General features: G+C 56.7%; 1 protein-coding gene and 1 non-coding gene across 8 annotated transcripts in view; one reads left to right on the top strand and one right to left on the bottom strand.

Moving 5' to 3' along the window:
* Per2 (period circadian regulator 2) overlaps positions 1–20,530 on the bottom strand; it is a 41,651-nt gene extending 21,121 nt beyond the window's left edge. For 4 of the 7 annotated variants that reach the window (XM_076865807.2, XM_076865811.2, XM_076865812.2 and 1 more), the window contains exons 1-7: positions 20,418–20,530; positions 11,409–11,648; positions 9,778–9,932; positions 6,718–6,839; positions 5,593–5,794; positions 1,225–1,276; positions 264–406 (exon numbers count right to left, since the gene is read on the bottom strand). In XM_076865807.2, coding sequence (XP_076721922.2) covers positions 264–406; positions 1,225–1,276; positions 5,593–5,794; positions 6,718–6,839; positions 9,778–9,932; positions 11,409–11,648; positions 20,418–20,437 — 934 coding nt within the window. In that variant the 5' untranslated portion in view covers positions 20,438–20,530. Of the gene's footprint in view, positions 1–263; positions 407–1,224; positions 1,277–5,592; positions 5,795–6,717; positions 6,840–9,777; positions 9,933–11,408; positions 11,649–16,374; positions 16,400–20,417 lie in introns of those variants that run through there. The other 3 variants (XM_076865808.2, XM_076865809.2, XM_076865810.2) reach the window with 3 other exon arrangements.
* Trnaa-ugc (transfer RNA alanine (anticodon UGC)) lies at positions 1,909–1,982 on the top strand. Its single transcript has one exon. It is a non-coding gene; the product is annotated as a tRNA-Ala (tRNA).
* Positions 20,531–24,611: the final 4,081 nt, after the last annotated feature.

The following is a 24,611-nucleotide window of genomic DNA, read 5'->3' as shown; positions in this document are numbered from 1 at the left end:
ATGGTGTCATGGGGCCAGAACTGGATCCCTTCGGCTTCCTTACAGAGGGCACCTGCCTCCCAGGGGTCTGAAATCTCCACAGTGAGGACCTATGAGGACTACAGTGTCACAAAGCAGTTGCTGAAGAGGGACCACAAGAAGGTAGAATGACACCCTGGGTCCTCTGGGCTTTGAGGGAGGGATGGGGATTCTGCCTCGGGAGCCACGGTGACCACGGTGGGCCTGGCCGACTGGACACGCGCCTAGTCTCGCTGTGGCTGTACCTTCATAGCCAGAGTGCACCCTCTCTGCCAGCAGCAGGCAGCAGAGCTGGCTCTCGGTGCCCGGCCGCTCCTGCACCTGGGCCAGGTAAGGCGTCATGCGAAACGGCTGGTAGTGGATCTCGTTCTCGTGGTTCTCCCCGACACTGTGGAGAAGAGCAGCAGCACGCCTGAGAACCCTGGCAGAGGAGCAGTGCCGCCTGCTGGGGAGCCCCACCCCGCCCCGGAACAGGTCCCAGCGATTCTGTCATTTTCTGTACTAGATGCCCAGCCACTCGAGCCAAGCTGCCAGCTGGGACACCAGCTCCTCTTGTGGAGCCCTGGACCCACTGGGGGCAGCAGGGGCTGGCCTGCTCCTGCTCTTGGCTTCTCCCTTGTGACTGTTCCACTGCAGGTCAGAGTCCATGCTCCAACAGGTGAGAGTGTTCCTGCCCTTCTCTTGAGCAATTTGCATTTAAATCAGACCAATGGGGTCCTGAGACCCAGTTCCCTCCCAAAGGCACCAGGGTCTGGCCAGGTTGCTCCTGACACCTTCCTGCACACTCCTTTGGTCACCCTATTTTGGAACCGGAGCCTACTAAGAACTCTACAGACTGATCAGAAAGATGCCCAGGCAGACCAAAGGCTGTGCAGGCCCTGGATTCCCAGGGCCCTGGGGTGGGCTTTCTGGGCAACATCTGGCAGGTGCAGATCTGTCTGGGTGCTGCTGGCTCTGAGCAGCAGGAGGACTCGCCCCCTGCTGGCCGGGCTCCCAGAGTCTGGCACATATTTAAAACGCAGCTGATTCAAGGGCTTCATGTAGACCTCTCAGCAATGCACCTGCTGGGCCTGCTCACCAGGGCCTCCACCTCCACAGAAGCAGGAGCACTGGGGAGCCCACGGACGCCTCTTAACCCTTCAGCAGGTGCTGAAGCTGGAATGCTCACGCCACGTTCAAGTTAGGAAAGTTGGGAACCAGGCTTACCCCACACGGCAAAAGAAAGACTTCTCTTCCATGCATTCTTGAGTGAAAGAATCTGGGGGAAGAAAAGCCTCCAGTCAGTGCTCCTTAACACTCAATCCAGACGGGCATTTGTTCCTCATAAGAAGTACTTAATTTCTCATAAGAAGTACCACTAAGGAGAAGCAGCAGAACGGAGCTGGGGAATAAGATGCACATCTGCCCACGCACAGAGTGAGACCTCTAAGCCAGAGATCTCTACATAACGCTGCCAACGGGCACACCGCCAATTTAGCTCTGGAAGACAGACTGACTGTGTGACGACATTTTTGTTTGGTTTGGTACCAGGGATTGAACCCAGGGGCACTTAAGCACTGAGTTGCATCTCAGCCCTTTTCATATTTTATTTTGAGACAGGATCTCGACAAGTTGCTTAGGATCTCACTAAGTTGCTGAGGCTGGCTTTGAACTTGCAATCCTCCTGCCTCAGCATCTCATGTCACTGTGATTACAGGTGTGCACCACCACACCTGGCACACAACATTTATTTACACACACACACACACACAAATGACCTTAAGCACCGCAAAGCTACATGTTTTGGGGATATTCTGTTCTAACAGAAACAACTCAGGAAATTTGAAAGCTTACATCAATACTTTGTAAAATCTTGTCTTACTTTAAACTTTTAAATATCTAGTAAAGGGCTGGGGATGTAGCTCAGTTGGTAGAGTGCTTGCCTTGCATGCACAAGGCCCTGGGTTCAATTCCCAGCATCACAAAAAGAAAAAAAAAAAAACTAGTAAATACATGAGATCAATTGTGCAACCTCATTAGCAATGAAGAACTGGGTACTTCCATAAGGACTTCAAGAAATTTTTAATAAATTGTAGACCTTTATTTTTCATATAAGGTTTCCTCTATGTAGAAGAAATGAAGAAAAGTAGATGATTACTGGTTATGGAAAATGATATAAAATTACCAGCCTGGAAAGGCCTCTGGGAATTCCCCTGGTTTTCTCTTTAATTCAGCTCATAATTCGGTTGCCACCATCCTAAGGAGAAGGCGCAGGCCTGCACCCCTGTAAATCCACAGGCGGGGCGATCTTCCTCTGTGCCTTCCCCGCCCCGACCTGCCTCCTAACTTGAACTGCAAACTTTAGTGCATGATGGGACAGCTGTCGGCCTGGAAGGCGGAGAGAAAGCACTATCTCTGAAACCAAAAGTTTGAAGCCATCCCTAAGCAAACAGCACATCTGTCCAAGGCTGCCAGCCGCCAAGCTGGGGGGGACATAATGGTGACATGCCTCTCTGGCCCTCTGGCTGGTGGAATGGAAATAGGGAGGAGGTGGAAATCCTGAAGCCTGAGAGAGCCCATCAGTCCTAGCCCCAGGGTGGTGAGGGCGAGGGCCGAGGGTCCTCGAGTGAGCTGAGATGGATGATCCAAAGCCGCAGACGAATGGCAGATGGCCCTGGTGCAGGGACAGAGCCGAAGCTCAGTGGACTATGATAGGCATCTCCCAGCCTGTCCACTTCTTCTGAGCCTCTCCTGGCTCCTCAGGAGTTCCTGGTCTTCAGTTCAACTCCAGCTCTGGGCAGTCAGAGCCCGTGAGGGGCTAAGCCATCATCAGGTACAGGCAGTCGGATGCTGAGGAACGCATGCTTCAAAGGGACCTTGGCTAGCTGCCCTGGTCAGTAAACTTGTGACAGGTGGCAGGGAAGGCTGAGGTGGCTGGGCCTTGCCTCTCTCTTACACACTTCCTCTGTGCCCAGTGGCTGTAGGGGTGACACGAGAGCACCAAAGCCCTTCCAGACCCAGTCTTCCCAATTCAGTCGGTCAGATGCAGAAGGTTTCACTGCACGAGTGAGCCCGTGGCGAGAGGGCAGGAGAGCGGGCTGGCACTGTGGTGGTGGGGTCAGTGGGGACAGAGACCTGGCCTCACCTCTGCAGTGCTGTCCCAGCTTAGGTGGCACCTCAGTCTGTTTTCCATTGCTCGCAGAACACCTGATGACGGGTGCATTATAGAGAACAGAGACTTGTTCTTAAGAACTGGCTCTCAGTTCTCAGGCTGGGAAGTCCAAGGGTGCATAGCCAGCACTTGGCGAGGGTCTTGTGCTACATCATCTCATGGTGGCAACATGGAAGGGCAAGTGGGCCTGGCATGAAGAGACAGAACATGCCAGGCAGCCTGGCTCTTGTGGAAACTAATCCAGTCCAAAGAGAGACTCACGCCTGCAGAAACAGCACTGACCCCTCTTCATGACCTGGCCACCCTCCAAGGACCCACCTTCCACCACCACCACTACCACCCTGGTCCAATTTCAGCATCAGTTCAGAGGGACAGCCCATGTTCAAACCACCCATCAAATCACCCAAACTCAAGTCCCTCTCAGATGCCACCAATCACCATCCCACCCACAGTTCCACAGCATAGCCTGCTCCAGCAGAGTCAAAAGTCCGAAGCACAGCTGTGAGCCATGAAGCCAAAGGAAGCTGTGCGTGGGCCATTCCAAAGGGAGATACAGGCCCCCGCAAGTCCAAGAGCCAATGGCAGGACGGTCATGGAGCTGGAGGATCACCTTTCCCTCATGCCCAGGGCTCTCCTGGGCACAGGCCACCTCCACCTCTCATGGGCTGGGGTTGCACACCGGTGCCCAGGCTGTCCCAGGTGGTGCTGCACGGCGGAGGCTCCGCCTGGACGCTCCACTGGGCAGGCTTGGTGGAGACTCTGGGCAGGTGTCTGCCTGGGCCTGAAGGCTTTCCACGGCACCCTTGGACACTATGGAAGTCCAGCCTCTGCTAGCCCTCCTGCCACCTGCAGAACTGGCACCTCGGGGACACCTTCAAAGCCTAGCGCTCACGCTCTCCTGACTTGGCAGGAGCTGCACCTGGGCTGATGGGAGCAGGAGGAAAGGCCCGGGTGGCCCTGGGCAGGGGCCTCCTGCCAGTACTGCTGCAAGGGCAGCCTCCAAGGTCTCTGGAAGATGTCCAGAATCTTTGGGGACTTCCTCCCCTTGTGCTGGTGAATGTCCCCTGGGTCCCTCCAACCCTCTGATCTCTTCAGCGTTCCCATGCAGGACTTTCCACTTTGCATGTGGTAAGGTGGAGAACTTTCTGCTCCGCTCCCCTTTCCATAGAACCCTTCTGTGGGTAATCCTGACCCTGCTTGTCCCACAGGGTGGCTGGACGGGGCCGGGGCCGCCTGAGGGCCTGTTGCTTGGTTTCCTCTGCAGACACCCATTCATCACCCGTGGCTCTGGCTTTCCACCAGCTGCGGTGTGAAGAGACTCCCACCAAGTTCTTTGCTTCTCTGGCGGCTCGCCATCCTGTAAGGTAGTCCTTACTCCATCCAGATCTCGTCCAACAGCCCTCACCACGCATTTCATCTGCTTCTGCTCAGGCCCACGGAGGATCGCCAAGCCCTCCCGTCCCCCAGCCTTGTCTTCTGAGCGCACACCAGCATTGCCCTCGATGCTCAGGCTTTCCCAGCTTTCACTGCAAAACTGCTCCAGCCACTGCCTGCTACCCACTTCCAAAGCTGTTCTCCTATGTTCAAGAATTGTTATATCATAATGCCTTGCTTCTTGGTACCATTTTCTGTTGCTGTAACAAAATACTTGAGACTGAGTGATTTATGAAGGAGAGAGGTTTATTTTAGCTCACGGTTCTGGAGTCAGGGAATTCCAAGAGCATGGAGCCAGCATCTGCTTGGCTGCTAGTGAGTTCATAAGTGCTGCTTCAGATGGTGGCAGCAAGCGCAAAGGCAAGAAGAGGCCAGGCAGAGACAGCAGGAGGGAGCAACAACTCGCTCCCTGGAAAGGCGTCAGTTCCTCCCAATGACCCATCACCTCTTGAAGGTCCCACCTCACACTACCACAGTGACAAACCTCAACGTAGTTTCAGAGGGCTGGAGGGGAGCAGGCAGGAGAGGCCCACGGGCAGCCAGACCAACGCTGGCTCCAGGGAAGACAGGTGGGGCGCTGACGGGGCAGGGAGCCTGGCAGCCATGGGCAGCCCTGGGCAGGCTGTCTGGGCGCCACACCTAGAGAGCCAGAGGTCTGCGCGCAGAGGGCCCCAGCCGGATTCTCAGGCTGCCGCACGGCTGCTTCACAGACACACCGCGTCTCCCCGCCCCCTGCCTCACAGCCAGCTTCCAGCTCCATGTTATTTCTAACATGCTGCCATTTTTGGAAATCTCTCTAGAATTTACAAAAAGGTTTTTTTTGTTTGTTTGTTTCTCCAAATTTACTCTGAAGAGACGGAGCTCTTCACCTTTCTCCTATGGCAGAGTGGGCGGCTGGCAGCCCCAGGAGGGCTCCGTGGGTGTTCTCCCGGCAGAGGTGAGGAGGAGCCAGCCCCCACCCCGGGGATACAGCAGTGCCCAGGTCTCACCTACTCCGCCGCACACGCTCCAGGGCGGGAGCTTGCAAGGGGTGGTGCAGCTGTGGAACACGCTGACGTCCTGGGGCGCCAGGAACTCCACAAACTTAGCATCCCCAAAGGCATCTCTCTTACAGCGGAAGATGGACATGACTTGGTCAGAGATGTACAGGATCTTCCCGGTGACCAGGGACACGGCCACAGCAAACATATCCTGAAAAGGAAAAATATGACCCCAGTGACCACAGCCAGACAGGACCGGACAGTTGGTCAGACTGGGGGGACCGTCAGACTAGAGTGAGCTGGCTGGGGCAGCCAGGTGGGTCTCTGGGCCTTGGCCCTGGCCAGCCCAGCTCTGCTTCCCTGTGCCCCTGTTGGGGTCACCATAATATCTGAAACAACACAGCAATGCCCCAGAGAAGCAACCCAGGTGGCCGGCACCCTGGCGGTGCCAGGCATTCTGCTGGCTAGGACATGGAGCTCTTGGAGCCTTCGTGGGGTGACCTGGAAGGTGGAGAGGCAGCCTCCCCTCTGCTCACGGCCTGTCTGCTGGGGCTCGGGGCTCTGCACAGGAGCCACCTGGCCCTCAGGGCTCCGTGACAGGCCCCTGGTGGTCAGGCTGGAGGAAGGGGATGGAAGGATGAGGGATCCCTGTCGAGGCCAGCTTCACCCGATTCCAGCTCACGCTGGGTCTCCGTTGGTCCTTCCGTCCGGTCCCACAGAACCTGCCTCCCCCAACATTCAGGCCCACCTCCACAGGGTTCAGAAAACCACGGACCAGGGCTGGGGCGCAGCATGTGTAAGGCACTGGGCTCGACTCTCGGCCGAGATTTAAGTAATCCAATAAAATAAAGGCTTTGTGTCCATCTACAACTAAAAAAATACTTAAAAAAACATGGACCACTAAGCCTGGGCAAGTGGACAGTCACCAAGTCTGTCTCCTCCTGTTGAGGATATGAAAACCCAGACCCCCAGCGTGGGAGCAGCTGGGCTTCTGACACTGGAGAACTACGGGATGGAGTCTGCCAGGGATGAGGACAGAGCTTAGGGAAGAGGCACCACCGTCTTGGAGCCGCGGCGTCACCCTCCTCTCTAGAGGCATGGACGTCCCTGCTGTGTGCCCCATGCAGGACTCACCGCGTTCTTCAGGATGTACTCCGAGGTGACACCCTCCACCTGCGCCACCGTGTAGGAGGGTATGCCTGTGCAGCAGGGCTGGCTGTCGCTGGACATGAGCAGCTGGAAATACTCCTCATTCGCTGCAGGAGAAACAAGGTCGCACTCAGCGGGCGAAGCCCAGTGAAGGCACACCCTCGCAGTGGGACGGTCCTTTCCTTGAGTGACAAGTGGGATGGACGCAGACATGGTGACTGGACACGGAGCCCCAAGCTGCACACCCTGACAAGCCGTGCTGGGTGCGCCCCTGAGCTCCGTCAGGCCTTCGCTTACAGAGCTCTACAAAGCGACTGATACCCGGTCTTATTTTCAGAGGTGAGACTGGGGTTTATTTTAGGAAAGTAGATACCTACATTCAAGAGAATGGGAGCGATCTCCAGACAGACACTCTGAAATACGCTATTTAAAATAATAAGGGCACAGAGTTCTTTCTCCAGAAGGGCCTGAAATCATGAAGCAACATTGATTTTTCTACGTGGGACAGTGGTGGCAGCCCCTGCATCGGACCCCTGGCGTGGCCCATCAGATGCTCTACCTAGGTGAAAAGGGGGCTGGGGATGTAGCTTAATGGCGCAGTACCCCTGGGTTAAAAAAAAAAAAAAGCAGGCACAGTAGCAATGCCCGACTGTAAGGATTGCAAATGGGATCTCGGCCGGGAGCGCCTCAACCTGAGCCCACCTCACTGGCTCTCCCAGTGGGCAGGGCCTGTCCCTGGGCATCACTGCCCACAGGCTGCAGCGGCTCCCCCTCCAGGCAAAAGCTGAGGGCTGCGTTCTGGAGTCTGACCAGGGAACGGACCAGGGCTTCCTGCAGTGGGATGCAACCTTTGGACCCAGGGCCACGTTATCTGCCTTTCACTTCTCCACCTTCTGAGTGTGCTCTCAAACCAAGATATGAACTGCTGCAAAGGAAGGAAACTTCTCGATTTGGCAGAGCTCCCAAGCTCCTAAGTTCCTGCAGATGCCAAGAAGGAAGGTACCCAGCCCACACGTTAGCTGAGAGCAGAGTGGCTGGGCAGATGCTCCACCTCCAGCTGCTCCCTCGGGAACAGGAGCCCTTCCCCAGGCAGGCAGCCCCAGGGCCCCAACTTCCACGCTGCCCAGGCCCAGGGGCAGCAGGTGCCCTCACGCTGTCTCAGGCCTCCCCAGCACTGACTAGCAGCAATCTCACTCCGTAGACACTACATTAACTGTCACAAAGAGACCGCGGGCTCAGGGAGGGAAAGACGCAGGACAGAGGGGCACACCTGGAAGCGGAGCCCAAGTGGGAGGGCAGAGGGGCCTCCTATCAGTACAGGGCCAGAGGCACCAGCCACCTGCCAACTGCCAGCAGAAGCTGTCCAAGCGTGAAGCCCCCACCCCCCAGCTGCTGGCAACAAGCCCTGCTCACTGTGTGCCGGGCCCAGGACAGCACCAGGAGAGAGCTACTGCCCCACTGGGCCTCAGCTGCTCGCTCTGTCTGATGTGTGTGTGAACATGTAGGGTCCCCTGGCTGTCAGCACAAGAGGTGACAGTGAGCAAAGGTGGAACAGAGTGACCTTCTCCCAGCACCACCTGGCCTCCCTTCCGGCCCCAGCAAGATGCTACTCTGTGCCTGCTGGTTACGATGGACCCCCACAGCTAAGGGTTCCTCAGCGGTCAGGAGCAGGCAGTTTCACTGTGACACAAAGCGGGAGCCCAGCCTGTGAGCTTGGGATGCTCACGTGGGCACTTCCTCCAGGACTCTTGCAGTGCTCTCCTAACAATGGAGAAAACTAGATGCTGGAAACTCACAGCACTGTCCCCAGCAGGGGAACTGTGGCTTCTGGGCCTCTCTGACCAGCAGCTACAGCGGAGCCATCCTTGGATGACCCAGTCCAGGGGCCTTGGGCTGAGCTGCTGGCTATCAGGCCTGAGGTCCAACAGCTGGTGCCCAGCGCTTGCACAGCATTTCCTGACTGTCCTAGAGACAGAGGCACCTGCAGCTACTTGAGACCCAGAGATGAGGACCCTGCCTGATGGAAGGCCCAGCGTGGGAAGAGCCAGAGGAGCAAGGCTGACTGAGGGCTGGGGCTGGGAGCATCTGGACTTGGTGGCATGTCTATGGGACCTGCAGCAGGTGTCGGGGACCCCTGCACTGCACCTCCGAGGAGCTCTGCAATGTTCTCACACCAGAGTCTTAGTTTTATTCATCACTGGCCAGTTTTAAAAGCTCTTTCATATTTAATTTCTTTACTTTTTTTAAAAAATATTTTTAGTTGTAGATGGACACAATGCCTTTATTTGATTCATTTATTTTTATGTGGTCTGAGGATTGAACCCAGTGCCTCACGTGTGCCAGACTAGTGCTCTACCACTAGCCACAACCCCAGCCCTCATATTCTATTTTCTGATATAAAGTCAAACGTGTATAAATGGGAACAGGATCTACATTTTGGAGGCCCCCATGACCATGTGCTTATGATGGTGGCCCTCTGCCCCGCCTCCCTCCTTCCTGGCTGAAATGACCACAAGGGCAGACACTTACACATTTTTAAGTAAACAGGGAGTGTGCCACCTGAGTCTGTGCACTGAGCAGCTCTGAGACCTGGTGATGCCCTTCACATCCTGTACTGCAGGTGGCAGGTCCTCAGCAAAAGGCTGAGAGGTGCTTTGCTCTGACTGTATTCTGGCCCATGGCGGCTCACAAACTGCAGGTGACAATCTTCCTGGACTCAAGCCAGGATCCCAACACCACCTCCCGTCAGAGTCTGGAAGACGCTGGACTCTCCTGCACGGGCCTGACGCAGCCCAGGTCAGCACTGCTGGCTGTGGCACACAGATGTCTCCTGTCCTACCTGCTTCTCCCCTCTGAAAGCCCACCAGCACAGGAAACTTCCAGGAACGAGGATTCCGTTGAGCTTCCCCACGATTTTATGATTTCCTTCTGCCACTTCAGGAGGGAGTGTCAGAAAGGTGACACACCTAAGGTACCGACACCTGGGTTCCCACCTGGTTCCAACCTCGTTTCCCAGTGGAGAGTGGAGGTGTAAAGCAGGCCTACCTTTCACCTGCTTCACGCTCCTCAGGGCGTATTTCAGGGTCGCCAAGGTGCTGGCCTTGCCCTTCGCCTGCTTGTCTGCGGGGAGGTGGACCTTCAGCTCTCTCAGCGTTCTTACCAGCTCTCGGTGTGTGTCTGCTTTGGCAGACTGCTCGCTGCTGTGGAGCCAGGAAACAGAGGTCCGTGTGAGCTTCCCACAGTCCTTCACTAGGAGCCACGGCCTGGGGAGCGCCTGGAGGCCCTGCAGGGACTCAGTGGTCCCTGGCCTACCCCCATGGCCACCACACCTGCTAGTCGTGACGACCACGAGTGCTTGCAGGAGTGCCAAGTGGTCTGCGGGAGTGCTGCCCTGACCCCGCGAGTGCCGGAGCCCCTCAGCTGCCACAGGGCCTCACAGGAAGGGCTGCTGGCCAGCCCCAGTCTGAGAGCAGACCTTGTCAGTGGGCTGCGCCGAACTACATGGCGGGGATGACAGAGGACAGGGAGTGGCTTCCTGGACGTGAAGGTGAACCATGAGCTCAGAGAAGAGGAAGGGAATTTGTGAGAAGGGTCTTCATGCAAGATGAAGAGGTGAGAGGCAGACTGGACACCTGGACAAGGCCGATGGGGCAGAGGGCAGAGAGAATGAAGGAAACCAGGCCCTGAGCCACGGTGGGCCCCCATGCTCAGGATTAAGAGCAGGATTTGTCCCAGAGGTGATTTAGAAATGCGTGTGCGCATGAGGAGGATAATTTGTTCCAAATATCCCCAAAGAGGGAAGAACGTTCCTGATGCGCTGCCCAGCACGCAGGCAAGGTTGGCTCAGAGTAGAGCTGGGAGGGGCTCCGGGTGTAGCCCACACAGAGAAGCCACAGGGACAGCGGGTGCCTGAGTGGCCAGGGAGCACCCAGTGCACAGGGCCTGGTCATGCAGAGCCTGGAGGTGCCCTGTCACCCCCAGGCCTGACCTCCAGTGTCAAGTCTTTAGACTCCTCTAACAAGTGTCCTTTGGGGGTTCTGGCGGGTCTCACCTTTGGCCACTGGGCAGGGGAGGGTGGGGCACTGCCCTGGGGCTCTGTTACTGCAAGGCCAAAGGCACCAGGGCTGCAGAAGCCGGAGGTAAACCAAACTCAGCAGCCGTGTGCTTCCTCGCTTCCTCCCTGCCAACCGGAGGAAACAGGCCCGTGACACCGTGGCAAGAGAGGGTTACATCATGAGGTGGGGTGGCTCAGTCGCAGAGCGCATGCCTGGCACACCAAGGCCCTGGGTTCTATCCCCAGGAGAAAAGGAGGAGGGCAGAAGGAAGGACAGGCGAGATGACAGCACGGCACCTGCAGACACCAGGGAGCCGGCTGAGAGGAGGGAACCAGGGCAGAGGGTCTGTGCGCCTCCCACGTAGGGGGCTGGCCGCTGGCTGCCCCTCTCAGAGCTCCTGTCCCTGGTGTCTGCTGTCATCAAACATGAGAAATATATTGATGACAGCGGCTGTCACTGTGAGGAGGAATGGACCCAGTTCATTTTAATAACTCTGCGTTAACAGGATTTTCAGAAACCTTGAAAAACTCACACACCATGACTGAAAGGTGCGAAATTGACCCAATCACAGGGCGATGAGACACAGAGACAGCCCGTGTGCGTGGCCTGCGGCTGACTGACCTCTCCCGGGTGTTGGCGGGCTCCACCAGCATCCCCAGCTCCTTCCCGTTGTCCTCGCAGTCGCTGCCCTGTGAGTCCCGCCCCGTGGAGCAGTTTTCATTCCCACTTGAGCCACTGCTCATGTCCACATCTTCCTGGAGCAGGGCCTGGCTTGGCTGGGGGTCCATGAGCTCCTTGGCGGGGTCACTGGTGCTGGGGGGAAATTCCGCAAATCCATTCATGTTGGGCTCCAAAACGAAGCTGGCAAAGACAGGCACGTTCCCAAGCATTAAAAAGAGCACGCAGGGTGACCGCAGGGGGCCAGCGAGGGATGCAGCCCCCGGCACCTTCCTGCACATCTGCATGGAACAGCAGCAGTGGAGCTGGACCATGCCCACTCCTCCACCTCCTCCTGTGTCCTGAGCACCCACCTGGGGCCAGCTGCACTGGACCCTCAGCCCAACACCGAGGCACCCAGGGCCTATGGGAGGCAGACAAGAACACCAGTAGCCACCAGCCAGCAGGGGAGAGGCTCTGGGAAGCACACAGTCATGTCAAATGGGACGCACGGCCCAGGAGCTGCATTTTATAATCTCCACAGGTGACATGGAGCAGCTGGGTTCGACAATCTTGGCTATCCCACATGGCAAGTTGCAGACCAGCTGAGGGTGGGGCCCATGGGAGAGGTGAGGCTGGTGGGGTGGAGAGGGTACCAGGAGGCCCAGGCCCAGCAGGTACGCTGCCCCCCCCAGCAGCCAGGGTTCCCAGCACCGCAGAGAGCTCCGGTTTGGGACAGAGACCTCTGCGAGTGGGGAGCAGTCCTTACACCCACCTGAGTTGTTAGGAGGCATGCAAGCACCCTGAGCACCAGAGCCACGGGACTTGGCTTGCATGCGGAGATGTCCCCACAGCTACACGACAGAAGCTTCACCTTAGGTGCTTTGGGGGCAGATGTGTGGAGGGGGTGGTATTAGGGTAAGATCAGCACCGAGGCTTCCACAGTAATCCTGGTGACTGACTGAGGGGTGAGCGGTCAGGGAATGTGTGGGAGGGGGACTGGTTAGAGGCAGGAGGCCATGAGCCCAAGGGTGGGAGATGGTTAGATGTCCCTGGGCAACAGAGGCATGGCCCAGGAGGGAGCAGACACCCACTCAAGCTGGGCACTCAAGGGGGGTCTGAGGAGGCACAGCCCGCAGGGTAGGCCAGGCTGAGGAAACCACCAAACTGTGAAGTGGTGAGGGCGCGGAGAAGCTGTCCTCACCTCAGCGGGACAAGAGCAGGGGCAGGAGAACCCAGCCCCGCTGCGGCCTCCAGGACAAGCACCCAGCTTCCCTCCTCTGCCTCCAGGCCACCAAGCCTAAGAAGCCCAGGAGGAAGGGGCCTGCGGGCTCTGGCTTGGTGGGTGGCAGCACCAAGGGGAGGTGCCCTGAAGGCAGAATGTCCCCTGCTTCCTTGTGCTCAGGGAAACAAGCCAGCAGGAGTCCACACCGCGTCTTAGTCCCCCTGTGAGCACCCTGTACCCTGTGTGCAAGGAGCTCCGGGTAAGGAACTTGCCAGGGCAACAGATTGGCCCGACTCTGACGGTGACTCCTCCATCCCACCAGGGTCACTAGGGCAGGGCCTCCTGCCGTGGCCCAGGCTCAGAGGTTTTCCCAGTGCCTGACTCTGGCCCGGTGTGGCACTGTGTCCTGCGCTCAGGCCTTCCCAGGGCAGAACAAAAGGAGGGAATGGTTTTTGGATTCCTCTTCCACCCCTTCCCTCCAGAACACAAAATGAGCAAGGATCATAGAGCCGTGGGCTTTCAGCAGCCCAGGAATCTCATGGGATTTCAACAACTTGCCACGAAACAAAGGCGCTCCCAGATAGTTGAAGGTCAGACGGAAGCAGAGCCGAGGACAGCCACCCTGAGCCTCCGCTCTCCGCCCTCAGGAAGCAAGCGCTGCAGACCCCACTGCCACTGACAGGAAAGGAGAGTCTCCTGGACGCTAAACAGCCTGAGGTCTCCAACAGGACCTCGCAGAGAGAGGGTGCAAACCAACCTGGGCCACACGTAGAGACAGGTCCCCACAAGGGCCCAGGAGGCTGCACCACTGAGCCTCAGCGCCTTCCCTCGCCAGCACCTCCTGCGGAATTGCCCAGGCGTGGGGAGAACCCAGCGGGCTGAGGAGGCCTGTCTAGTTCACAGGCACAGGCAAGAGCCACACAGGGTGCTTGAGAAGACGCACAGCCAGGAGGAAGAGATGGCACGTCGAGGACAGCGCTGCGCCCCTCCTGGACAGGAGCTCACGACAAGACGGGCTCAATGACATAAGCAAGGAAGGAGGAGAAGGGCCACAGGCTGAGGCGAAAACGCCACCCCCATGGCCGAGGCCCAGGGACGGGAATGAAGGAAACAGCCAAGCAACCAGGACACTACAGGCAACAGTCCTTTCCGAAAGACACGGACACAGGACACGGAGACAAGAAACCACTATGAAGGATGCCCGTGAAGAAACTGTCCTGAGCTGATGACACCATGAGCACCAGGCAAAATGACAGAGGCCACCACCCTGATGTGACTCATATTTTCAGGAAGAGAAGAAAAAGCCACCAGCATCAAACAGGAACAAGAGGTGGCCTTGGAGGGAGGCAGAGCGCGGCGCTCCTGCACATCTCTTCTGATGTGCGGTGCCCAGAAGTGAACGTCCACGTGTAGCTTTGAGAGGACACAGATGGAGAAGGAGGAGGCTCAGCCAGGGACCCTGTGTGTTGGGCGCACACAGCTGGAGCTCAGAATCTGGAGTCATTATGTCCAAAAGTCCAGCATCGTTCAGTTAAGGCAGGCCAGTTTTCTGGCCTCGTCTAGCACTTGGTGGAAGTTCTACTACTTCAACAAAAGAGTGAAGGCTGCTAACTCTTGAGAAGAGGAGGACAAAGTCCAGATTCTGTAAGCCCCTGCCACAGGGGAGCCCCTAAAACATGTGAACTTGTGGGAGGTGCACAGCCCAACAGCATTAAAGAGTGCAGAGGAAGAGACTGTTTACCAGCAGGTCAGAGGTGTGCTAGTGAGGAAGGACGCCAGCCTCGGTGCTCAGAGTGTGTCCCAGAGCCTCTCCGGGGGGACTTGTGGGCACCTGCCCCACTTGTCCAGCACACAGAAATTCCTGTCCCTGTGCACAAGCTATGAGAGCACCGTGTGGGGTGCAAGGCCTGGAAGTGCCGCTGTAGGAGCTGCCTGCAGCCATCAGGCCACCAGCCATACGACTGCCCTGGCCCTGGGCCCAGCCTCAACTCCCCAGCTGGGCTCCTGCCTCCACCTGCTCGGCTCCAGGAGGAGCGATTCTGGTGGAAGGAGCACTAGCTCACGACCACCAGGCAGGTGCTCAGAGCCTGGCTCTGAGGTCTGCCCTCCTCTGGTCTCGCATACTCCTCCAGCCCTTGACCTTGACCTTGGGGCTCTGCATGTGCTGCTCCCTCATGCCCATGGCATTCTCCTGCAGACACCCCCATCGCCACATCACCATGGCTCCTTCTCGTCCCTGCTCTGTTTGTCCCCTTCGCAGAGCACAAGCTGCACAAGGGCAGGAGCACTGGGTGCTCCTTGCTGGACCATGGAACTGGCAGATGCCGCTGAAGGCGTAAAGCCCAAGATGCCACAGACTGTGGTGCACTGGCACAGAGGACAGTGAGTGGCTTTCAGAGGAAGTGGGAGGACAAGATGTGAACCACCAAAAGGACACTAGAAAGGCCAGGGCATGCCCCAGGCACTGCCTCCTGCGCCTGCCTGCGGCGCTGAGGCCAGCTGTGCAGGCACAGTGGGCACACTCCTGCCCCTGGGCTGACCTTCTAGTGGGTCACAGAAAGGCAAGAGGAGCTGGAGCACACAGGTTATTTCTGGGTGCAAAGGGGAAACCAGCAAAGCAGGCAGCAGCCAGGACACTGGAGGGGGCAGGGCGGGGAGTGTGGTGAGTGCAGCTACTTGGCAGGACCTTGTACCTGAGTCTGCAGCCACTGCTCCTCCCAACCCGGGGATACCCAGGGGCCTCCTGGCCTCACACCTGCAGTGCCAGAGTCCCTGGCTCCTTCCACCACACAAGGACTAGGGTGGAGCCCCACACCCTGAGGTGGCCTTGCTCCCCAGCTGCCACCAAAGGCTCCATGAGGAAGTGCAGGGAAGGAGCTCGCTCTGAGAGCACCTGGACTGCGGGGAGCCAGGGCTGGGGGCAGCACCCCCCCATCCCTTCGCTTTGCCTTTTTTTTTTTTTTTTTTTTTGGGACAGCCTTCTGATGAGGCTCCAAGGTGCTGAGTGGCCAACTGGGTATTTTATGAGGCGAGGCATCATCTCAGGAGGGTGTCACCTGTGTGCCACCAGCGAGGGCTTCCCCCTTATTTCTGTTACTTCCCTCTGGCCACCCTGTGATTGTACCTCCCAGTAAAGTTCGGACATTTAAGGTTCATCCAGGGTCGTGTCAAGGGGACTCACCTGACAGACCAGAGCGTGGGCAGCTGGAGAGGGGACGCTCTAGGCAGAGGATGGCAAGCCAGTGCCCAGCCTTTGGGAAGGGTGGACAAGGCTGGGGCAGGTGATGCAGCAACCTGCGGGGGCTTTACTCTGAGTGAGATGGGCCCTGTTGGAGGGTCCCAAGCACCAGGTCTGCCTGACACTCAGGGGGACTGCAGGGTGGCATGAGGGGCCAGCAGAGGTCTTCCTCGGGCCCTCACTGAGGTTCCTGGAGCTGCTAAGGGGCTGTCCAGGGGTGCTGCGGGCTTTGTGCACTCCCGACCCCCGAACACCCTGGACCCCCACCTCGTCCCCACAGCCCCCTCCAGACGGGAAGGAGGGTCAGGAAGGCGGCAGAGGAAGGAAGGGCAGGTGAGTGAGTGGCCCTGGAGGGCCAGGGTTCAGCTGGGTTTCACTGCTTCCTGGGTGTGTACCCTTTCTGTGCCTTATTTCCTCATCTCTAAAATGGGGATAGTTGTCATGCCTGTCAGGCACAGTGGCCATACCTTTAATCCCAAGATTCAGGAGGCTGAGACAGGAGGATCCCAAGTTCAAGGCTAGCCTCAGCAATTTAGGGAGACCCTGTCTCAAAATACAAAATAAGAAGGGCTTGGGGATGTTCTCAGTAGTAGAGAGGTCTGGGTTCAATGCCCAGAACCAAAAAAAAAAAAAGTTCTAAAACAAAGTTCCTGTCTCTTATAGGTGATTGGGATTAAGGGGGGGAAAAAAAAAAAAACCTAAGAAAGTACCTGAGTAACTAGAGAAACAGCTGGACCACACAGGTGATTTAAAGGACAGAGAGAGAGAGAGTTCACTGGCAGGGAGCTGTCTCTGGCTTGGTTTAAAGGACTAAGAGTTCAGGGATACCCCACCCCCCAGGCAACGGAGCTGCCTGTAGCACCCTGCACTGTGCGGGGCTCTGCATGAGCTCCTGGGGCTCCAGGCTGCCCCCAGGTTCCAGTCCCTGGGAACCTGTCTGAATAGGGTTCATTGGTGCCACGAGATCACCTGAGGGGAAGGATGCATCTTTTTGCAGAGAGGGCCGGGCAAGCCTGGCCAAAGTGGGAACAACAGACCAGGCCATGGGGCTGAAGCCTGTTATTCTCGCTCTCAAATGGACCCACCTCATTTTGCCAAGCTGGCAGAACCGACCTGCTGGTCCAAGCAGACTTACAAATGTGTGGCAGTGAGGCCACACTGCCAAACCCGGGTGGGGGTGCTCTCTAAGGAGGTGCAATGGGGTAGAGGCCAGCCTGGCTGAGAATGGGCTGGCTAGCTGCTGGCCCAAGAGGTTCTTGATGCCCTCTTTACACACACACCCTCACTGGTTCTACCCCCAAAGAATGGTCAGACTAAGAAGCTGGGCTTGCACCCTACCAGGTCATCTAGCCACATCCGTGACCAGACAGAGGCAATTAAGAAAGTAGAGTCAGGGATGAGATCAGGATCTGGTGGGGAGGGGAAGGGGGGACCCTGGGGAAGCAGCTGCTGATGCTGGCTGCTGGGTTCCTGGGCTCAGTGCACTGCCCTTTAGCTCTCACAGCCATCCATACCTGACCTCAGGCCTGCAGCCACCTCTTCCTCCCAGCCACCACCAGGATAAATAGTTAAACAAAAAGAACCGAAGCAGGGCCAGCTCCAGCCTCCCGTGGCTCGGGGGATTCTCCTGTCAGTCCCTGCCTGATAGGAACTCAGAAGTCAGAGCTCAGCCAACAGTTCAGCAACTTATGTGATCACTTCTTTGAGATGGAAGTGCAGATATGTACATTGTAAGGTCAGAACAGGATGCATGTCCCTGAACTGAACACACCCTTGTGACCAGCCTCCGCCTCCATCCCTGCCCCCAGCCCAATCCCAGAAGCCCACTAGCCTTCTGGCTTCTCAGAGCCCGCCCACTCTGCCTGCTTTCCAGCATTACATAACAGGCTCAGACAGCTTGTGCTGTGCGTTTGCAAGCCCTGCGGCATTTACAACCCCAAATATTAGAACATGTTTTCTACTTCCTGGTAGAAGCCAACTCCCTGAGGCCAGACTGCTGTAATCTGGAGAAAATGTTTGTCCTGATAAATAAACAGCTGCGTTCTCATGGAGATGGCTGAGTAACTGTGACCAGGGCTATCCAAATATGGAGGGGAAGAAGGCACAGAGCCTCCCTGGGGCTCTCCTGCACGCTTTTAAAACCATAATAATGCAAAGTAGCGGCCCCCAGGCCTCTGTGTTCAGGGACTGCAAGTTGGTGGGTTCTAGGGAGACTAGGCATTTGTTTCTCATGTAACTCAGCTGTTCTTATTCTACCCAGCGTTGATGCAAACAGGTCCTGATTTCTTCCGTCACCCCTAGGGAGAGCATGTGGAGCCCTTCAAGGATGCAGGGGAGCCAGAGCACTGCCGGCTGCTTGGGTCACCCTGTGGTCTTGGCCTGTCCCCAGCACTGCTGCTCCTTTGCTGCTCCCTGTCTGCTCTAGGCTTGGGAACACAGGGACTCCTTTGTCATGAACGCGCATACAATGAGCATAAAAACTTAAAGGAGGGCCAGGTCCCCGGAGGGACGCCCTGGGCCCAGGGGGGACCAGCAGAACCCAGTCTGCACTGCTGGTTCTCCCCGGGGTCTTCAGGTGGGCCGCTTCCCACAAGGGCAGGGCACAGAGGTTTCTGCACACAGTGGGGCTGCGTTTCCAGTTGACTTCATGGAATATGGTGATTTTCCAAAGAAAGAGCAAAGTCTGGCACGCTGCTCTTTCTTTGACTACACGCTAAGAGGCCCTGCCAGCCACCCAGTGACCTTCCTGAGCTGCAGTCCTGCGGTCTGTGCGGCCTGCTGAAGTTGCACCATCACTGCCAACAGGCCTGCCTCCCAGAAAGTTCGGAGTGCAAGAGAAGCGGCACAGATGAGAGGAGGCTCTCCTGCCACCTTCTGAGCACAGCAGATAGCCTCACGGGGGCATCCCATGACCCCAAAGCAGGCGTGGGCCAGAAACTCTCTTGGGAAAATCATCCCTAGGGTGACAAGAACCCAAGACCCTGGAGTCAAAGTGGGCCTTGGAGACTGCCTGATCCAAGGCTCCCCAAGCAGATGAGGAAACCTAGGCCAAGGGCAGAACTCAGTCACCCAGCAGCAGCCAGGGCTGGCACAGGTCTCTGCCCGCGCTCCAGTATCGACAGAAAGCTGGGGCTGCACTAGTTCTGTATCAATGAACCACATCAAGGTGACAGTGTCAGACATCTGTGAACACCCACAGCACCATCCCTACCCAGCACGACACAAGCTACCACTTAGGAAAAAAAAGAAGTCCCATGTTCCATTATAATCCAAGACTCACAAAAAGTGATTAGCTCTATGCTTAAAAACCGCTTCCAGTCACAGCCTTCAGACAGTCCTGTGTCCTTCTTAGCCACACTCAGCCTGGGACCAGGAAGCCCAGGTGGGCTAGGGTGGGGACTCCCCTTCAAATAAGGGAGATCAGTGAACTAGCTGTGCCAGGAGGCTCCTGCCATGGTGACTCTTGGGGGCTCTAAACATTTGGGGAGCTGAAGCTCTCCTCCCAAGCACCAGCCCTCTCAGGACCCAGGACCCAATCTCAGGCCTCTTGCCCCCCTGGAGGGCACGCTGACCTAGGGTGATAGGAAGACCCCAAGGGGCCTGGGCCTGCCGTGGTGTGCACCTGGCTTGCGTGTGTGCCTCAGTTTCTTCTTCTGTCAAGCCTAGGGGTTGCCCTGGCTGATTTCCAGGGAGCCTTCTGCCTCCCTTGTTCTCTGAGTATGAATCAGCTTTCCAAACTGGTTCCTTCTGTGTGGGTTACAGAAACCCTGGCAACCAAGCTGTCATCCTTTACCCTGGCCTTCCTGGAGAGGGAGCAGGCCACCGCCCGCCCCTCCATGCCGGTACTTGGCAGCCCAGGCACTCCCCACAAGGATGATGTGACTCCTTCACCTCAAAGTGGGCCCATCCATTCTGGGGAGAAGGAATAAATACACAGTAGCCCAGGGCAAGGCAAACTGGGTAAAGGTCAGGGGGTCTCCCTCAGGATTCCCAGGCCTGGCTTTCTTGTCTCTGCTCACCACTCCTGGACCACTGCTCACCCATGGCCTGGGCGCAGGAAGCCAGCTTCCCAGGTGGTCGTCTCCAGGGCCAGTTGAACTGACTCTGGGTTCCTTCTTCCTCCCCTATGGGGTCAAGGGTGGGGGCAGAGTTGGTTCCTAAAGGAAACCATTTAAAGAACCACAGTCTGGTGTAGCAGTCACTCAGTAGTTGGGTCTTTAGGCAAGTTGCAAGTTGCCTCTCTGGACCTCAGTTTCTTAATCTGCAAAACGGGAATGCTCGTACCTACCTCGCAGAGTTTTGGTGCGTGTTAATGTCACCGTCTGCATTTTGAGTAAGGCCGAAGATGTCCTGCACACCCCTTCCCAAGGCCGTTCTCGGCCCAGGGCGTCAAGCGGCCCCCAAAGCCTTGGGAGCCGGCGCCGCCGGACCCCCGCCCGGCCGCGGCGGTTACGTAATCGAGGAGCCGCTGCCGCGACCGTACACCCGCCTGGCCAGCCGCGCCACTCACCGCCCCGCCGCGTCCGCCATCTGTCGTCCCCTGGTCGGCCCGTCGTTCCGTCTGCCCGGCCCGCGCCCGCCGCCGCCCGGAGCAGCCAGTACCCGCCGCGCCGCCGCCGCCGCCGCCGCCGCCGCCGCCGCCGCCGCCGCCGCCGCCGCCGCCGCGCCGACCGCTGCTGTCACATAGTGGAAAACGTGACCGCGCGCGCCGTGCCCGCCCCTCGCGCCCGCCATTGGCCGTGGCGCCGCCTCATCTGCATATCTGGGAGGCCGGGCCTGCGAGCGCCGCACGCCCACTGGTGGCGGCGCCCGTCGCTCACTTTACATAAGACGCACATGGAACTCCATGTTCATCGCTTCGGTTCCTCAATGAAGACGCGTCACGCTTGTGCCACCCCCTGGTCCGCCCGAGTGGTCCTTTCCACTTCCGGCCTCGGCACCTTCCATTCAAGGCGTCCCGCAGCCGGCGGCTCGCAGAGCTCGGAGTGGCGCGTACCACTGCGGCGCGGGGGAGCTGGCGTGAATCCTGAGTGGCTCCTGCGCATCTCGCGCCCCGCGGAAGCCCAGACCCGTGGGGGGCTTGTCATTTGTGGCGACCAGCAGGAGGCGCGCTCCCGGGCCGCGGGAACCTCCTTGCGGACATCCTTTCTTCACGCATTTCCATTCATTCATCAACTCACTCTCTCGTTCATTCATCGCTAGGCGCTGGAGCTGCCCCGGGGACGTAGACTGGTCGGCCGCAGGAGCTCCAGCTCCTGGTGCACGTCCACCCAGGCCTCTTATCGACAGGACAGTCAGTTTCCAAGACCTTTCTTATTTTTTAAATCATGTGTCGCAATTTTTGGTTTTGGAAATAGGGTCAGTGTTACTGTAAGGAGGTACAAAAGACATAAATAATGTCCTTGTTCCCAAGCACATCGTTAAAGAGAAAAGACTGCTTTCTAAAAAGAGAACTTAATCAAGTACTAAATTGGGTGAGGTGGATTACAGATTAACCAGGGCCAGAGCCCTTCTCAGAGGCCCCATGGAGGAGGAAGAACTTCAGGAGTGGGTACAAGGAAAGAGGCGTCTGGAAGAGGAAAGCTTTCCCAAGGTGCAAGTCACAGAGACACACCAGCCCGTGGGCGGGGGATGTGGGGGACAGCGCCTGTAAGCGTGAGGCATGTTAAACCCCAATCTCGTGTCCAGAGTGTCAGGAAGGAGAGCAGAACTTCCCCTCTGATTGGATTGCTTAGGAGCCTGAGACTTTCCTGCAAGCAGTGAACAGCCCCTAGACCCTGAAAATGCACAATATGATGGGGAGGGGAGGCTGGCCTGGCTTGGAAGGGCCCAAGGGGCGCTAGATGCAGTCCAAGAACCTAGGCCCTGTGGCATCTCCCTCCACTCTTCCTCATCTTTTTTGTGCTCCCCTGGGGACCAGGGAGGGCAGGAAAGAAAGAGTTATGGACCTGTAACCTATAGGTGAACTAAGCTGCTAGTGGCTGACGCCAGCTAATCCACATTTAGGAATTCCTGTGTGTGAGTCCCTTCTTTCCCTCTACCTGGCAAGGTGTGCATGCAGCTTCTCAGTTGTGAAAGGAGGCGAATGCCAAGTCCCTCTGGGCAATCCTTCCCACCAAGCCCTGGAAAGCCCTTCTTGGACTCTGCAGTGTCAGGTTGGCCCTTCTCTTGTCATGCTCCTGCCCCTCCCCCGACACAGGCACACAAATGCCAAGCAAATCCAGCCCCGGCTGCTCCCTGCACACACCCAAAGGCCCTTTTGTTTCTTCCCTGACATTGACGTCAATGGTGGCTCCATTGTCTGAAAACAACACTGAGCAGACGACTCATCCACACCTCCGGTTCTGCCTTCTTCCTTGGCTTTTCCTTGGTCTTACTCTGTATTCAGCCCATAACCTAATGTCACACTTCCCTCTTAAATTTAACGCATTCTATTTCCACCAATAAATTTGGTAGAAAGACATAGACATCAATTCTTTTATAAATTCTCAAATGCCATGGGTTTCTAGAACTCTCTGGTCTCAGTTTTCAGTGTCTGGCAGATGGTTTATCCTTTCTTGTTATTGGAAACTTTCATTCATCCACACAATATTTGTTGACACTTGAGGATTGGGCTCATGTAAAAACACATCTGACTGAAACCCTGCTTGTGAGGAGTTTGTGAGGTAGGATCAATGGGCAGGGTGGGTCCAGACACAAGTTAGTCCAAGATGGGCTATAAATCCCAGGCAGAAAACACCCCAGTTCTTGAAACAGAGCCCATTAAAGTTAAAAGCAACTCTCTGACGACAGCTTTTCTGCTCTGCCTGGAGTTCGCTCTCACTGAGAATGGAAGCTAAGGTGCAGCCCCTTGGCCCCAGTGGGCACCACCAAACCAGACTGTGACCAGTTTCTGACTATTGCAGCCTAGCAAAATCCGCACACATATGTTTCCTGCTTTGTGACCCACTGCACCCCCAGTCTTCTTATAAAATAGGTGTGCAGGGGTACATGTTTATAATTCCAACTACTCAAGAGGCAAGGCAGGTGGATGGCAAGTTCAAGGCCAGACTTGGTCATTCAGTGAAACCCTGTCTCAAACTAATAAAGTGGGCTGGGGATGTAGCTTAATGGTAAAGTGCCCCCCCCAGGTTCAATCCTCAAAACCAACAAAAGAAAGGAAAAAAAAACCTGTTCACATCCCTGAGCCCCTCAGAACATGGAGATCTGAGACCAAAAAAGGTTCCCTCTGTCTTCCTCAGGTCAGCTTTCAATAAACTCACCTTCTTCACCAACCCTTTTTTCTCAAATTATAGTGGAGCTGAGCCGTGGGACTTTGGTTCCTGCTAATCCTCCAACAGAGGGGAACACCCTGTGCAGACCCTTAGGGCCAGGCCTTGTCCCTGGATGCCTTTCTCTCTGACTCAAGATGGAAATTGGGGAATGGTGAGAGTGTGTTGGGCAGTTAGACTGAACAGGGGTAGTGAATCCTTTCCCCGCCAGTCCTTGCAGATCACCCGTCACCTCCATCCAGTGTAGAACTCATGGATGGCCAAATGGCCATTGGCACTGGGGGAGGCAGGCTGGCCAGGAGAAAAGGCAGCCCTTCAGGTGGAAGTGGCAGGGTTCATGAGCTGGGGTCCCAGGCTGCTGGGGAACGTGGTCAGTGGAGGAAGCTGGCCTCTGGTCTCAGCCTTCACCCATCCACTTCCCACACAGAGGCCCATTCCTGCCAACTCAGCCGTCCCCATGCAGGCTTGTGCCCTGCCTGGAGGGCCTCTGCGCTTGGGCCTCTGCAGCTCTCCGGCTCCCCTGCTTGGTCAGCCAGCCTACCTCACACCAGCTTCTGTGCCTCTGCTGCCTCTTCTCCTTAGGGATTGTGTGGTTTGAGGGGTGACTAGCTGGGGCACAAACTGGGGACACAGGAGACTGGGAAAGGATCATCTCAACAAATGCAGGTGGGGGTTGCCAGTAAAGCCCCTCTGAGGTGGAGGGGACCTGTCGATCTTTCTGGTCCTCCAGTCCAGAGCCCTCTTCATGGTCCTAGGGACAGTGGAGATGGGAATGCCTGACCCTCGCTCTCCAGTTTCCTGCAGCAGACCCCAGGTTGGCATGGTAGCAGCTCCTGGCAAGGAGACCCTTAGCCAGCTCTCAGAGGATGGGCAGCTGTGTTCAGGGTGAGACAAGGTCTACCTGTCCCTAGTGGTCAGGAAGGTCCTGAGCCAGGCAGGTGGCTTGGGGGCAATGCTTCTTTCTAGACATGAGGTAGACTGAGAACCAGTATGATTTTTTTATATATATACCGGGGATTGAACTCAGGGCATTTAGCTACTGAGCTACACCCCAGTCCCTTTTATTTCTTATTTTGAAATAGGTTCTCACTAAGTTGCTTAAGGTCTTGCTAAGTTACTGAGGCTGGCCTTGAACTCATGATCATCCTGCCTCAGCCTCCCACATCATGGGATAACTGGGTGTGCACCATCACACCCAGTTAAAGAATGTATCTTGATCATGCTGGCTGCCTACTGAGTTTTTATTTTTATTATTTTTGCGGGGGTACTGGGGATTGAACTCAGGGGCCCCTGAGCCACATCCCCAGCCCTATTTTGTATTTGTTTAGAGACAGGGTCTCACAGAGTTGCTTAGTGCCTCGCTTTGGCTGAAGCTGGCTTTGAACTCGTGGTCCTCCTGCCTCAGCTTCCCTAGCTGCTAGGATTACAGGCGT

This window comes from Callospermophilus lateralis, chromosome 9, assembly GCF_048772815.1.
Source record: "Callospermophilus lateralis isolate mCalLat2 chromosome 9, mCalLat2.hap1, whole genome shotgun sequence".
Classification (NCBI taxonomy): domain Eukaryota; kingdom Metazoa; phylum Chordata; class Mammalia; order Rodentia; family Sciuridae; genus Callospermophilus; species Callospermophilus lateralis.
Note: the sequence above shows the minus strand (reverse complement) of the source record. Positions and strands in the feature narration are given on the sequence as shown.